This window comes from Arabidopsis lyrata (assembly GCF_000004255.2).
Source record: "Arabidopsis lyrata subsp. lyrata unplaced genomic scaffold ARALYscaffold_3, whole genome shotgun sequence".
Lineage (NCBI taxonomy): Eukaryota > Viridiplantae > Streptophyta > Magnoliopsida > Brassicales > Brassicaceae > Arabidopsis > Arabidopsis lyrata.
In genome coordinates this window covers 6,555,245-6,569,223 of record NW_003302553.1, presented here as the reverse complement: position 1 = coordinate 6,569,223, position 13,979 = coordinate 6,555,245, and the positions used below count along the sequence as shown (strand labels likewise).

Genomic DNA, 13,979 nt, shown 5'->3' with positions numbered 1-13,979 from the left:
AAACCCATTACCCTATATTACCGTAGCTGTAAAAATTAGGCAGCTGTCATTTCAGATATTCATTTTTGGGTTCCCCATAATTTTAGCTTTTAAAATCGAGATAAAAACAATTATAATTCATTTGTTTATTTATGTTTTTTAAAGCAAAACTAGAAATTTATTTATTTTTATAAAATCCTTCAAATAATGTCAAATACATTTTTCATAGAAATAATTTGGTATAAGCATGATCGCTGTTGGAAAAACTTACACATATCATTTATTGTGTTATTTGGATGGTAAGCCGTAGTTATATGATTTCAAACATTTTGGACGTTTGAGATTGGCACCAAACATCTCTTTATTTAGCAATTGACAAATATACCCTTTAACCACCTCACACGTTTGGGAAAAAGAGTACTATTTCGTTGGCACGTATAAACCCTAGCAGAGGCATTAAACCCTGATAAAGTTTTCTTGTCGTCTAGTAGTTAGGGATCACTTCTCTCCGGCGAAACAATCACTCGAAAATCGTAAGTCTCTCATACGTCTCCATTTCTGAGTTTTTGATTCGATTTCAGATTTTATATTTCTTTGTCTTTAGTGTTTACTTTACGAGAAATGGGTTTTAGATTCTTAAGGCTTGTAATAAAATGGTTTTTGATACAATCAATTTCGATTCTTATTAGTGTTGTGTTGCTTCTCAGGATCCTAACCTCAATTGATTGAAGGAAGTAATGTATTCGCTTTCGAGGATTCTCCGAAGGTAAAAAAGTTTTTTATTTTCATTTCTTAGAGCTCTTGTGTGTGGTTTAGCAGCAAGCAAATTAGATCTTCTCTAATGGGTTTTTGTTCCTTTTATGATTTATGTGGATTGAAAGTTTTTTTTTTTTACTTGATTGTGTCATTTAGGAGTCGAAGATATAACTTTGCATCTTCCTCGTTTGGTGCGGTCAGTAAATTAGAAGTATCATCAAGTGGTGGTGACAAAGAAAGGGTCTTTAAATCATCTGGACTGATTTATAATAAATCTCAAGGTTTAATCAGACTTTATTCCACAAGAGATGTGTTTTCACGGTTCTTTGGTATCCATAAGCTTTCTTCTATAGCTGATGCTAAAGACAAAGGAGATGAGGTAGTAAGGGAAGAGGAGTTGTCTGAATCAGAGGAGGCGTTTCCTGTTTCTGGGGATGTATCAGAGGGAGTTGTTGATGATGATTCTTTGTTCGAGTCTGAGGTTGCTAGTGACAATGATGGTCTTGAAATTGAAATGGAACACTCAAAAGGTGGGAAACCAACAAAGAAAAGAGCTCAATCTGAGCTATATGAATCCATTGTTGCCTATAAATCAGTGAAACATGTTCTTGAAAAATGGGTCAAAGAAGGAAAAGATTTGAGTCAAGCTGAGGTTTCTCTTGCTATATTCCATCTGCGTAAACGTAAATACTATGCTATGTGTTTACAGGTAAATATGTTCTCATTTCTACTTTGCCACATCGTTTATTGTTTTGTCTCTATCACCCTCTTAATGTGTATGTCTTTGCTTTGGCTTTTCAGTTGTGGGAGTGGTTGGGAGCTAATACGCAGTTTGAGTTCACAGAGGCAAATTATGCTTCTCAACTGGATTTGGTGGCCAAGGTACATAGTTTACAAAAAGCTGAAAACTTTTTGAAGGATATTCCAGAATCTTTCAGGGGAGAAGTGGTATACAGAACCCTGCTGGCAAATTGTGTACTTAAGCATCATGTAAATAAAGCTGAAGATCTTTTTAATAAAATGAAAGAACTAAAATTTCCAACAAGCGTGTTTGCTTGCAACCAGCTGCTTCTCCTCTACAGTATGCATGATAGAAAGAAGATAAGTGATGTTTTGTTGCTAATGGAGAGAGAAAACATCAAGCCGAGTCGTGGTACGTATCAGTTTTTAATCAATAGTAAAGGTTTAGCCGGGGACATAACTGGAATGGAGAAGATCGTGGAGACAATGAAGGAAGAAGGTATCGAAGTAGATCCAGAACTGCAGGCTACTCTGGCTAAGTACTACATAAGAGCGGGGCTTAAAGAACGAGCACAAGACCTTATGAAGGAGATAGAAGGGAAAGGTTTGCAACAAACTCCATGGGTGTGCCGGTCATTACTCCCACTTTATGCAGACATAGGAGACAGTGACAATGTGAGAAGACTGAGTACGTTTGTTGATCAAAATCTGAGATATGATAATTGCATTTCTGCTATTAGAGCATGGGGAAAGCTGAAGGAAGTGGAAGAAGCAGAGGCAGTGTTTGAGAGACTTGTGGAGAAATACAAAATTTTCCCTATGCTGCCATATTTTGCCCTCATGGAGATATACACAGAGAACAAGATGCTAGCAAAAGGCAAAGATCTGGTTAAAAGAATGGGAAATGCAGGGGTTACGATTGGCCCGTCGACATGGCACGCTCTTGTGAAGCTATACATCAAAGCGGGAGAAGTTGGAAAAGCTGAGTTGATATTGAACAGAGCTACAAAGGATAATAAGATGAGACCTATGTTCATTTCTTACATGGCGATTCTCGAGGAATATGCAAAAAGAGGCGATGTTCATAACACAGAGAAGGTATTCATGAAAATGAAAAGGGCAAGCTATGCAGCTCAGCTTATGCAGTATGAAACCGTTCTGTTGGCTTATATCAAAGCCAAAACTCCTGCTTACGGGATGTTTGAGAGGATGAAGGCAGATAATGTGTTCCCAAACAAGAGTCTTGCTGCGAAACTGGCTCAGGTTAATCCATTTAAAAAGTGTCCAGTGTCTGTTTTACTTGACGAATGACAATAATCATCCTATGTATTGAGCGAGCTGTTTTGTTTGTTCTGTTTGCTTCCAAGCTAGGAAATAATAAATAGAGGATTCGTTTTTCTTCCAAAGTTTCTCACTTTGAGGTCTGTGTTCTTGTGGTTTTTTCAAGTGACAGAAATGAATGAAATTGGAACTAAATTGAACCGGACAAGAGATACGTGGACTGTCGTGGAGGCACTTACCGAACTGAACCAAAAACTAGACCAGTATAATTTGGAGGACAAAACCGAGAGAAATTAGTGAAAACCGTAAATAAATAAAACACGTAGATCAGAAACTGACATGAACCGGGTCGGGTATCTACAAACCAATCGTGTGGGACCCAACAGCGCGATAAGGGAATAAAAAATACAAAATTGCGGTGAGCGTGGATCGAACACGCGACCTTCAGATCTTCAGTCTGACGCTCTCCCAACTGAGCTATCCCCGCTTGTTAACGATAAGACTAATAGCTAACGTCTATTTTCTTTCCTATTTTCTTATCATTCGCTTTGACTTCGCCGCTTGCTTTGCTTTCAAGAGACGGAGACAAAAACACACACGACGAAGAAATCTCCCGGTGGTCGAAGAAGATGAAATCGTTCAAGGAACAATACACGTTAGGTTTGTGTCTATTTCAAGATCGATCACCGTTTATATAATACTAATCGTTGGTTGATCAATAACCTTATCTCTTATTTGCAGGTGAAAGGCTCGCAGAATCGCGAGAGATAATCGCTAAGTACCCTACTCGGATTCCTGTAAGTTAATTCAAATTGATTTCTCTGATATATTCAATTATCAGATGTACCCTAAGATGATGATTTTGCTTTTCAATTTTCTGAACTCAATGTGTTGGATAATTTGTAGGTAATTGCAGAGAAGTATTGCAAAACAGATCTACCTGCGATCGAGAAAAAGAAGTAAACAATTTCTCATCTTAAGCTGTATTTTTGATGATTTGTTTTATAGGAAGTGTGATGATGATATGACTTGTTTTGGAATGTTTTAGGTTTCTGGTTCCAAGAGATATGTCAGTTGGTCAATTCATCTATATCTTGAGTGCTAGGTTACATTTATCTCCTGGTAAAGCGTTATTCGTGTTTGTGAACAACACTCTGCCTCAAACTGGTGAGTTTTTTCTTGCTGCAATTGGGTTTTACTTGTAGGCATAGTTTGTTTGATGTGTTTTGTTTTTCCTTTTCTCTGCAGCTGCTCTGATGGACTCTGTCTATGAGTCTTACAAAGACGAAGATGGGTTTGTTTACATGTGCTATAGCAGTGAGAAAACCTTTGGCTGAGCCAAAATGATGTTAGTGTACATATACTTTGAAACATAAGCTGTTCACTACATTGAAAGACACAAACTCTTGTTAAGCTTATATGACTGCTTGTTTTATCCTTAGACTTTGTTCATCTGTGCAAATGTTTCTACTACAATCTCAAATCCTACTAGTATTTCCCCAAAACGCTCTCTTTGTCATCATTGTTCATCTTCCTGAAAATTCAAAAGATCAATGGGTTGTTTTACTTTTACTAGGGGAAGAGTTTTGTGCTTCCTCTCCGGCAAGCACCACGAAGTGGCAATCAACCGGTAAGAGTTCTGGCTACTTTTGGAGTTATCTTTATTAGATTCTAGTTCAGGGGCTGGGCTGCAAACATAAGAATTAAGACTTGGCATACAATTCTGATAGTATATGTCCCAGTGTCTATGTATTTTTTAGTGTGGCTGTTTTTCTGTTCTTACACCTTTCCTGGCTTCTAATTACATAATTGCTTGTGCATTCAATAACTCCAATCTTCTCCTGATATATAATCATCTTCTACCACCTTAAACATGCCTTGCCGTTCCTGTTTTTCATATCATTCAAGAAAATGGAAGCTCTTCTGTTGAACAAAGGTATACTTTCATTACCATCAAAAGCCAGTGGAATCAAAAGGTGCTTGCATCCAACAAAATGTCTCAAGGCAGAGAAATTTGGTGACAAATTCCAAAGCCATGGACAGTGTTTTCAAATGTGTGCCCAAAAAGGTAGTATAAGCTTTGTTCCGAAACTTCTTGAATCCAACATTTGAACCACTAGGTATTTTTCTTTACATGTAAGGATGATTGAATATCAGTTTGTGCAAAGGAATGTCAGAAACCCAAAGAACAACAGTCAAACCCATATCTGCAAATGGGCCTTTAATGGGCTAAACCGGTTGGTATGATATCACACTCGTGATGTGATGTGATAATGAATGTTCAATGGGAACAAAAAGAAAAGGAAGAGAGAATCTTATTTTTGGCATGTACGTATGGTTGTGATAATACAAGCGGCATTGTGATATTCTAAAACGGGACCATTCATTGTCGTTCATCTACAAAACCACATGGAGAGAAGGATATTACAAATTATCGAAGCAGAGAGACTATGATTTATTTGTCTTCTTCGAAATATTGTTTTTTTTAGCTAAATGCATAGAAGCTTATCTAGTTATAGTCTCTTTCCACGGTCAAAATTGTAGTCGTTCGTGAATGTACTTTGCGTTTTATAATTGTTGGAAATTTTTCTATACAAAACAGCTACTGTTTGAAAATTTGTCAACAAAATGATCCTTTTTAGGTAATTCTTGTTTTAGACGACCAAAACCAAACTTAACTACATAATGTTGGAGTTTATTACAGTCGAAATCAAACTAAGAATGTAAAAACCTATATAGCAATTAATTGATAACACTAGAATACAAATACCATTTAGCATCTCAGAGTAAGACAATGACGAGTCTATGCATTAATTTCATTCCCTTTGTCATATATATAGGTAAAATATCTATATAATTGTTTTTAATATATATCGAGGCAAATCAAGAGAATTTGTCTTCATCCCTTCTCTTATCGGCACTTTCCTCCACAGCCTCTCAATCTTCTAACATTAGGATCACTCGTCTCATCTCTGATCAAAACCGTATTAAGATCATTATTGCATCTATTATTATACAGCTATAATTCATAATATAAAGTAAAATCTATACTACAGAAATATTCATATGATTCTAGTAACCTTCACTTTTTATTTTCTTAATCGAACGATGTCTTAGCATTAAAAGAGTATATATGTGATCAGTGGCGGAGCCAGGAAAATTAGTTATGGAGGTCATAATATTTTTTTGTTATAAATATTAATTTTATTATGAAAAAATATCATCACAATTTTTTTTAGGTTGCATAATTAAGTTTTAAACAACAAAATCAATAAGAAAAAAACTTAGTTAAAGCCTAACCGTTTGTTAAAAAGCACAACAATAATGTTGAATCTCAGTTAAAATATAGATAATTCCTAAAATTAATGATATATTTCTATTTCAAATTTTTTTGAGAGGGGTCAATAATATTTGAGAGGGGTGTCAGTAGTATTCTTGGACATGTGTCAAATAATTATTTTAACAAACTTAAGCTGAAAATTTTAATTTTATGGGTGTCATACAGGGGCGGACCCACTTACAAGAAAGGTGGGTCACCTGACCTGGGTAAACTAATCAAATATATTTTAGTGTATATAAGCAACAAAAGTTCCAACAGCATAGTTGGTATTTTCCAAGTTGTTGACACATCTAAACCCGGGTTCAAGCATCCCAAATGACATATTTGGTCTTTTTTTTTTTCCATTTTAACTTAAATGCATATCTTTTTGTCTTATATACTTTAAAAAAATAAAAAATAACAGCAGTTTATATACTCTTTTTTTATTTGCTTATGAAATTTTTTTTTTTAAATATTGACCCGGGTAAAATTTGTGATCAAAAAGTTAATTAATATACATAAACTGAATACAGAATTTGTTTTTGCATGGAACCTATATAGATATAAATCCGAAAATAGAATAAAACACTTTCTCATGTAGTCAATTCTATGAACTAAATAATTTTAGACCCATAATAAAATTCAAACTAAAATCAGAAAAAATGTTATGATTTGATTGTCGGTCACTATTAAGGCAGCTACGATGTAGTATTAATAAATATTGTGAATGTGTGTATCCGAAAATGAAATCTAATTAAATTCGTTCGTTATTTTCTAAAACTTGCAAAACTATTTAAAACAAAAAAAAAAATGGAATTTTGTGGAAGTCATGATTATGTTCTCCGATGAGCTTTTCGAGCAAAAACCATAAAACCAAACGTAAAAGAAAAGACCATCACTTCACTTTGCTTTCTTCTATATAAAACCATCTTCTACTCCACTACACATCGAGAGCTCACTGTGAACAAAAAACTCGAAACAAATGAAGAAAACACCTTCGCCGGAACCAGTCACCATCTACGGCAATCAGCAAGAAACCTTCGTCGGAGATATGGAGTACTACACTTACTTCGACGAATCTTGTATCCAAGACATGAACTATTTCGTCAAAACAATCACCGGAATCAAATCCAAAGGAATCAGACCAGACCTTATCGGTTCCATCATCGCTCATTATGCTTCAAAATGGCTCCCTGATCTCTCCGGCAACGTCTCCGCCATCATTTCAACCTCCGTGGAATCCAAGAACCACCTCAATGACACACAGCCGGAGAGCGTCACTGCATCTGTAATGAAGAAACGATTTTTCGTCGAAACACTAATCGGAATCCTCCCGCCGGAGAAAGACTCTGTTCCTTGCAATTTCCTCCTCCGTCTCCTCAGGACAGCGAAAATGGTCGGAGCTAATACGAACTACTTAACGGAGCTTGAAACCAGAGTCTCGTGGCAGCTTGACCAAGCCTCTCTCAAGGAGCTTATGATACCTTCCTTCAGCTACACGTCTGGTACTTTGCTTGACGTTGAGCTTGTGACGCGTCTCGTGAACAAGTTTTCTGGATTGGATAGTGAAGGTGTTAAAACCAGTGCGGCTCTTGTTAAAGTGGCCAAGCTTGTTGACTCTTATCTCGCTGAAGCCGCCGTTGACGGTGCTTTGGCTTTACCGGAGTTTATTTCCTTAATCACAGCTCTTCCTAGCCATGCTCGTACTACAGAGGACGGCTTGTACCGCGCCATTGATACATATCTCAAGGTAATGGTAAATATCTTGGATTGAAATTGAGATTCAAGATTCAAGATTAGGACTCATTTCAAGATTTGAATTCAATTGCAGGCACATCCTCAGGTGTTGAAGCAAGAAAGGAAGGAACTTTGCAGACTTATTGATAGCAGAAAGTTATCACCGGAAGCAGCTCTTCACGCGGCTCAGAATGATCGTTTACCGGTGAGAGCAATCATTAGAGTTTTGTTCACTGAGCAGACAAAGCTAAGTCGTCACATTGACTGGAATGGTAGCTCTATAAGCAGCACGACGAAGAGTCCAACAAACCCTTCTGGTTCACATTACTTGGAGGGAGGTTCTGCAGCGCGGTGCTTGTCTAAACGTGAGATGAATGTTCAGCAAGCAGAGATAAGAAGGCTTAGAGAAGATGTGGTGAGGCTGCAGAGCCAGTGTAGTGCTATGCATTTGCAGGTGGAGAGGCTTATGGAAAAGAAGAGTAGTGGTGGAAGTAAAGGGTTTTTCCGGTGGAAGAGGCTCGGGTTAGTACCGTCAATTCGAGGAAGTGTTAGCGTTGAAAAAGGTGAGGAAGAATCTGGTGATGGTGAAGGATTTGAGCCTCGGACTCCTGGGAATATGAAGACAAGGCTTGTCAAAGGAAGAACGACACCTTCAAGGTGGAGAAAATCTATGTCTTAAATCTTGAATTAATGAAAACAACACAACAAGCTGTTATTACACATGGAGGAGCAACAATGGGGAAGTCTTTTTATACACAAACAATGAATAAACCATATTGATCACAACACTAAACAAATGCATATATGTAGAGAATGTGGGAGTGTATCGATGAAAGCTTTCATCGTGCTCTCTAGAATTTGACAGCTCGTTTGATTGTTTGAAGAGAAGACTTGATGAAGTTGTTCTTAACAAGATACTCGTTCTCATCGTCGTTTCTTGAAACCACTGGCTTCTTCCTGATGCAGTCTATTCCCTTTTTCATTCCGAAGATAAGTGATGGAGATGATGGAATCCTTCTGAAGGTTCTAGCACTCTCTGATCTCTTCACAACTTTGTCTCTGCCACTCTTCTCTGGTGTGTTCTTTAAATCAAAACTCATTCTGCTTCTACGAGAACTTTCAGCTCTTGTTTCCACTTTGCTTGTGTTGTTGTTTGCCTCCTTAGCCTGCAACTGCAAGTCCACTTCTTCTTCACTAACCTTGCTTGTGTTGTTGTTTGCTTCCTTAGCCTGCAACTGCAAGTCCACTTCTTCTTCATCAACCTTTTCAAGAAAAGGGAACTTGTGGTCCAGTTTCTCTATCATCTCATCAATCTTCTTGCTTTTTTCGGTTTCAAGATGGTGTGGATCGCTTTTGTTATTGTTCTCCAGTAAAATATGAAGCCATTTCTCAACATTTCCTTTCCCTCGCTCTCTCCTGCTTTCCTCATCTTCCTCCTTCTCTGGTGCCTTAAAAACATGGAATGCTCTGAAGCTTCTGCTGCCTCTCTTCCCTTCTTCTACATCTAGCTTTTCTTCAACCGGTTTATTATCTTCCAACGCAACAAGAGACTTCTCAGCTTCCTCTGGAGTTTTTTGTTCCTCTTCCTCCTCTATTTCACAATGCTTCTTAATTTCAGCCTCAGAAGCTGCTGCTTTATGCTCTTCTTCAAAGTGTACCCTTAACTCTTTGTGTGACGACGTTTCCTCACTTGTTCCTGGAAGATACAGAGATAACTTCCTGTCTCTATCGTCTAGCAACAAGTCATCTTCATCATTCAGCAAAAGTCTTGATCTTTTCCTTGCTTTCTCCAATTCAGGCCTCACTTGATTCTCCAGTTCTTCTCTTTCTTTAAACTTCTTGTGAAGTTCTTTCTCTGAACCATCACAAATCGCCTTTTGCGCCTCTAATCTTGCCATAAGCGCACTACTCGCAGCCTGGTTTAACCTCACTTGTTCTTTATACACAACACTCCTACAAACACACAAACAAACAAGATTAAAGAACATTATAAATTTAGAACATATCGAAATGCAGTTGTGTATAGAATATCTCTTACTGGTGCATAGCATCACGGATCATCTTCTCGAGTGTATTCCTATACGAGCATTGAGCTTCTGCCAATCTCCTGCACTTTTCAGCTCTTCTTCTTCGCTTAACCAGCTCATTCTCTAGCTCCTGAATACTAAGCCGATCTTCACTGTTCTTTCTTGTCAAATCATTTGTTTCATCATCTAACTTTTTCATCTCGGCTCTCATATTCTGCGCTTCCTCTCGGTGTCTCAATGAGTCCCTCGCAGCAACAATGGCTTGATACGGATTTTTCATTAAGTCTGGAGTCTCATTCTCTTTGGCTGCACCGAATCTCATCTTCCTTGCTGCATCATACATAAAGTTGATTTAATACAACAATAGATACAACAGCTGAAAGGCAGAGTAGTAGTTACTATACTAATACTAACCAGGTGTTTGTCGATTGCAATCGAGTGATCTCAAGACTAATGAAGGGTCATAAGGATCTCTTCTAGAAACAACAACTGCAGCTGAAGCAAGCCCGAACTTCTCCTTTGATTCAACAAAATGTTGTGGAAAATGGTGTGACTCAACCATTTGTATACCGTTAAGTTCTTCGTTTTCGCCTTCTTTGAACAAGAATGAAAATGCTCTCCTCCTATAAAATTTACATTTGATTAAGATGTTTGTACATCAATGAAATAGATAGTGGTATTGGTATAGATCCAAAGGTTGTTACTTTATACCTGAAATCAGAACTTGAAGCAGCGAAAATCGACAAGAACTGATTCACTGAAATACCAACTTGAAGATCCCACCATGGTACTAAGAACTCAAGCTTGTCTTTCTTGTTCTTGCGTGCTTGCCATTGCACTATCCTTAGGTTGCTTGGTACTGTTAGACCACCTCCTACAAAAACAATTTAGATGCAGAGAAAAAGCTTTAATCAATAAGACAACAAGAAAGTCAAAACATAGAAACCAAAGAGAGATAATTGAAGGATGTGTTGTACTTGAGCAAGGGAACCAATGGTCAAAACTCCAAGCAAGAGGAGAAGCTGAATCAGCGTGGAAGTAAACAACATTCCCATATGGATCAATCCGAATAACAGCTGGATCAAATCCAGCATTGCTGCAAACATAATCATAATCATAAGAATCTGAATTGACTCTAGTGTATTAAGTGTGATGAGAGATTAAGCCCTTATTACCCTAGATGATTAAGCTGTTTCCAGAGGAGACTGAGGAAAATCTTGGGTTTTGTTGTTGGTCTCGCTTTGGGATCAATTACTGGAAACATCGCATCTACTTCTCTGCATCTCAAGCTCTTCAAGACAAACACAAAACAGTAACTTTTTTGTCATTACAGAGGAAAAACACTAATCCAATAGAATTGAAGAATTAGACAATAGAATTAAGATCTGAAAGAAGTAAAGTAATCCCTGAGCTTCCAATAATTCCCAAAAAGAAACCCTAATTTTGTGCTCAATGACCCCCAAATAAAGCAATTGTATGTAAAATTACCTCGTTCTGCTGAAGAATGTAGGGCATGAAAGTGAAAGGAGGACCATTTCTGTACGGAAAAACTTCAAAATCGCGACAGATCTTCGCGTAAGCTCGCGGATATCCCTGTGCTTCCTCGATAACCAGATCTTCTTCCGTTATACCATAATCGTCCATTTCTTTCTCTCTAGATTTTGTGTTTTGACAAAAGAGAAAGCAAAAAAAAAAGAAGCTTTTGGGAGTTATGAGTTCTGTTTTCAGGCAAGAAGAGGAATATAAAACTCAAACAACGGTCGGATTTTTCTGAGTTTAACGATGACCATTCATTGCCTTTTTAATAATTTAAAATATAATAATTACTAACAGCTATGGGAGAAGAAAAATTTAAAAAGGAGTGCCACGTAAGCATTAAAACGGCCGTGTGGGACTGTAACGGCTATATGCCACGTCGGACCCACGCTCCACCTCTTTATGGAAGTAGTAAGTTTGGTGGCTCTATGAAGAAAGTTGATGATCTCTCTTGTGACAAAAAAAAACTTTAATATGTAAGTCTTACCTACGGATCCTTTTTTGAATTTTTAAAAATGTGAATCAAAAGGATTAGTAGTGATTACAAATTTTTTGTGGTAACTGACGAAATCCGGTTAACTTTTTAGTGAATTTCTTATAGATCGATAACTAATAAACCGACAAAGTTTCTAACCAAATCTCCCCAATGTTTTTGCTCTTCTAGTATCAACATACCAGGGGAAAAAAAAAAAAAAAAAGTGTCAAGTGTGTAAAGTAAGGTTTTGGAATTTTTGTTTTGAATGAATGAAATTGGAGCTTCATTCTAAACTCTTAATATCTTCGTTAATTTGAAAAAAAAAACTAATTTGCAGAACTCCAAAATTACTTTTTTCGTTGGTTACATGAGAAGCAGAAATTTCAACATTGGTATTTCTTGTTGAAAAATACTTTTTTCTTCTTCTAATTGATATACTTAACCTACGGTTCTTTTCGATTATATAAGTTACCGTCTTAGTGGTGGTTATTTCGAAGTTTGTCCCTGACTATTGTCTAAATTATGTGGAAGATTGATTATAGCTTGTATAATCTGATACGAAAAGTACTGAAACTTAAGAATATTAAAGAAATAAACAAGACGAAGAAATGTTATTTAAACGCCAAGTTGGAATAAATAATGCAAGTTGACAATCATGATAAAATAAAATAAAAAAAAGTCGTGAAGATGGAGAAAAATAGCATTTTAACATCAAATTTAGGGTTTATCATAAATCTTTTCTTCTTTTTAACAACCTAAATCTACATAAGTAAATTGCTGTTTTAATTTTGTCTAATAACCAGTAGTAGTTTAATTTCTCTTAGTTATGAGCTAGTTGACATGCACATTGTATTTTCTCATTGTCGCCTAGAGTCTTTTTATAATACAAATTTAAGAAATTAGAGTTAAAACTTTAATAATAAAGCTTACATAGCTTAATAAAGGAGTATTGTTTAAGACCAAACTCATGTGTACACTTCGACGTTCTCCTCCTATATAATAACAAACGAGTTTTCAAGATATTCACAGAACACAAACACAAACTAAACTCTTAAATCTTGAAAAGGAATGACGATAAGTTCGAAAACCCAATTTCCCCTTTTTCTTCCGGCCATCGACTTCTCGAGTCAAGACCTCAAACCGGAAACCCTCGAATGGGACTCGATGAGAGCCCGAGTCCGAAAAACCCTAGAAAAATACGGATGTTTCGAAGCCTTGTTCGATGGAGCTTCAGTGGAGCTACGGAAGGCTGTGTTCGAGGCCTCTGAGGAGGTTTTTCATTTACCATTGGAGACCAAAATAAGTACAAAGTCAGACAAACTTTACAAAGGATACGCCGGTCAGGTTCCGACTATACCTTTATAGGAAAGCATGGGCTTGATGGTGCAGATAATCCTCAAGTTGTCGATGAGTTGACTCACAAGCTTTGGCCTCAAGGCAACATCACCTTTGGATTTTTCTTAGTGACAGTTTAAAAATACTAGAAATAAAATTGTTGTTTAGAAAATACTAAGATTTGTGAAAATTTTATATATCAGCAAGAATGTTCAGTCATTCGCGGAGCAGTTAATAAAACTAGACGTTAAGGTGAGGACAATGATCATGGAGAGTTTCGGGCTCGAGAAATACATCGAGGAGCATCTTAAATCGGCGAAAAACCACTTTCGTTTCTTTAAATTAAATATAGAGGACTTGACGACAACACAGAGGAGAAACTAGGTCTTGACCCTCATATCGATTGACATTTCCTTACCATACTTTGCCAGAATGATGTAGTCGATGGCTTGGAGATCAAAACCAAAGATGGTGAAGAGTGGACCAAAGCTAAGCCAACTCAAGACTCTTCCTTCTGTTAAATTTGGGCTAATTCTGGACTTCCAACTAAAAACCAATTGGCAATTAGTGGATTGGTCCTAACCCTTTATATATTATTGATTGTCCCATCAAACTTCTGATGTGGGACTTGGATTGTATCTCCAACAATCTCCCCTTCAATCTAAGGACCACATGGATCTTAACACACCTCCTCGATCCCTCACTCGGACCGATAATAAGCCCCTTTCTCGGGCCCCCATTACTCGGGTTTGAGGTATGTCCGTATCCACTTTTCTAGGTCCACCAGAATTTG

At 37.1% G+C, this 13,979-nt stretch overlaps 6 protein-coding genes and 1 non-coding gene across 7 annotated transcripts; 3 read left to right on the top strand and 4 right to left on the bottom strand.

Moving 5' to 3' along the window:
• The first annotated feature begins 410 nt into the window (after nucleotides 1-410).
• On the top strand, nucleotides 411-2,882 carry LOC9321162 (pentatricopeptide repeat-containing protein At3g15590, mitochondrial). The gene is made up of 4 exons (XM_021032404.1): nucleotides 411-512; nucleotides 687-745; nucleotides 892-1,444; nucleotides 1,537-2,882. Exons 2-4 carry the CDS (start codon nucleotides 717-719, stop codon nucleotides 2,785-2,787), a joined length of 1,833 nt encoding a protein of 610 aa, XP_020888063.1. The 5' UTR covers nucleotides 411-512; nucleotides 687-716; the 3' UTR covers nucleotides 2,788-2,882.
• Nucleotides 2,883-3,171: 289 nt separating this feature from the next.
• On the bottom strand, nucleotides 3,172-3,244 carry TRNAF-GAA. Its single transcript has one exon. It is a non-coding gene; the product is annotated as a tRNA-Phe (tRNA).
• A 48-nt stretch (nucleotides 3,245-3,292) lies between these two features.
• On the top strand, nucleotides 3,293-4,233 carry LOC9321161 (autophagy-related protein 8i). Its single transcript, XM_002885049.2, has 5 exons — nucleotides 3,293-3,417; nucleotides 3,499-3,554; nucleotides 3,664-3,716; nucleotides 3,806-3,924; nucleotides 4,006-4,233. Exons 1-5 carry the CDS (start codon nucleotides 3,387-3,389, stop codon nucleotides 4,092-4,094), a joined length of 348 nt encoding a protein of 115 aa, XP_002885095.1. The 5' UTR covers nucleotides 3,293-3,386; the 3' UTR covers nucleotides 4,095-4,233.
• A 50-nt stretch (nucleotides 4,234-4,283) lies between these two features.
• LOC110230233 lies at nucleotides 4,284-4,474 on the bottom strand. Its single transcript, XM_021032403.1, is given in 2 exon segments — nucleotides 4,284-4,393; nucleotides 4,396-4,474. Coding segments are annotated over 2 exon segments (189 nt in total).
• Nucleotides 4,475-6,758: 2,284 nt separating this feature from the next.
• Nucleotides 6,759-8,726, top strand: LOC9319019 (root phototropism protein 3). Its single transcript, XM_002885048.2, has 2 exons — nucleotides 6,759-7,826; nucleotides 7,908-8,726. Exons 1-2 carry the CDS (start codon nucleotides 7,059-7,061, stop codon nucleotides 8,490-8,492), a joined length of 1,353 nt encoding a protein of 450 aa, XP_002885094.1. The 5' UTR covers nucleotides 6,759-7,058; the 3' UTR covers nucleotides 8,493-8,726.
• Nucleotides 8,472-11,622, bottom strand: LOC9321160. The gene is made up of 7 exons (XM_002882906.2): nucleotides 11,329-11,622; nucleotides 11,016-11,131; nucleotides 10,818-10,936; nucleotides 10,552-10,714; nucleotides 10,255-10,463; nucleotides 9,852-10,170; nucleotides 8,472-9,766 (listed from the first exon to the last, which is right to left on the bottom strand). The coding sequence occupies exons 1-7, from the start codon at nucleotides 11,482-11,484 to the stop codon at nucleotides 8,665-8,667; spliced, it is 2,184 nt and encodes a 727-aa protein (XP_002882952.1). The 5' UTR covers nucleotides 11,485-11,622; the 3' UTR covers nucleotides 8,472-8,664.
• Nucleotides 11,623-11,648: 26 nt separating this feature from the next.
• LOC110229880 lies at nucleotides 11,649-11,885 on the bottom strand (the record flags this gene model as incomplete). Its single annotated transcript, XM_021030974.1, has 1 exon — nucleotides 11,649-11,885. A coding segment is annotated over one exon (219 nt), but the record flags the coding sequence as incomplete, so codon positions are not given.
• Nucleotides 11,886-13,979: the final 2,094 nt, after the last annotated feature.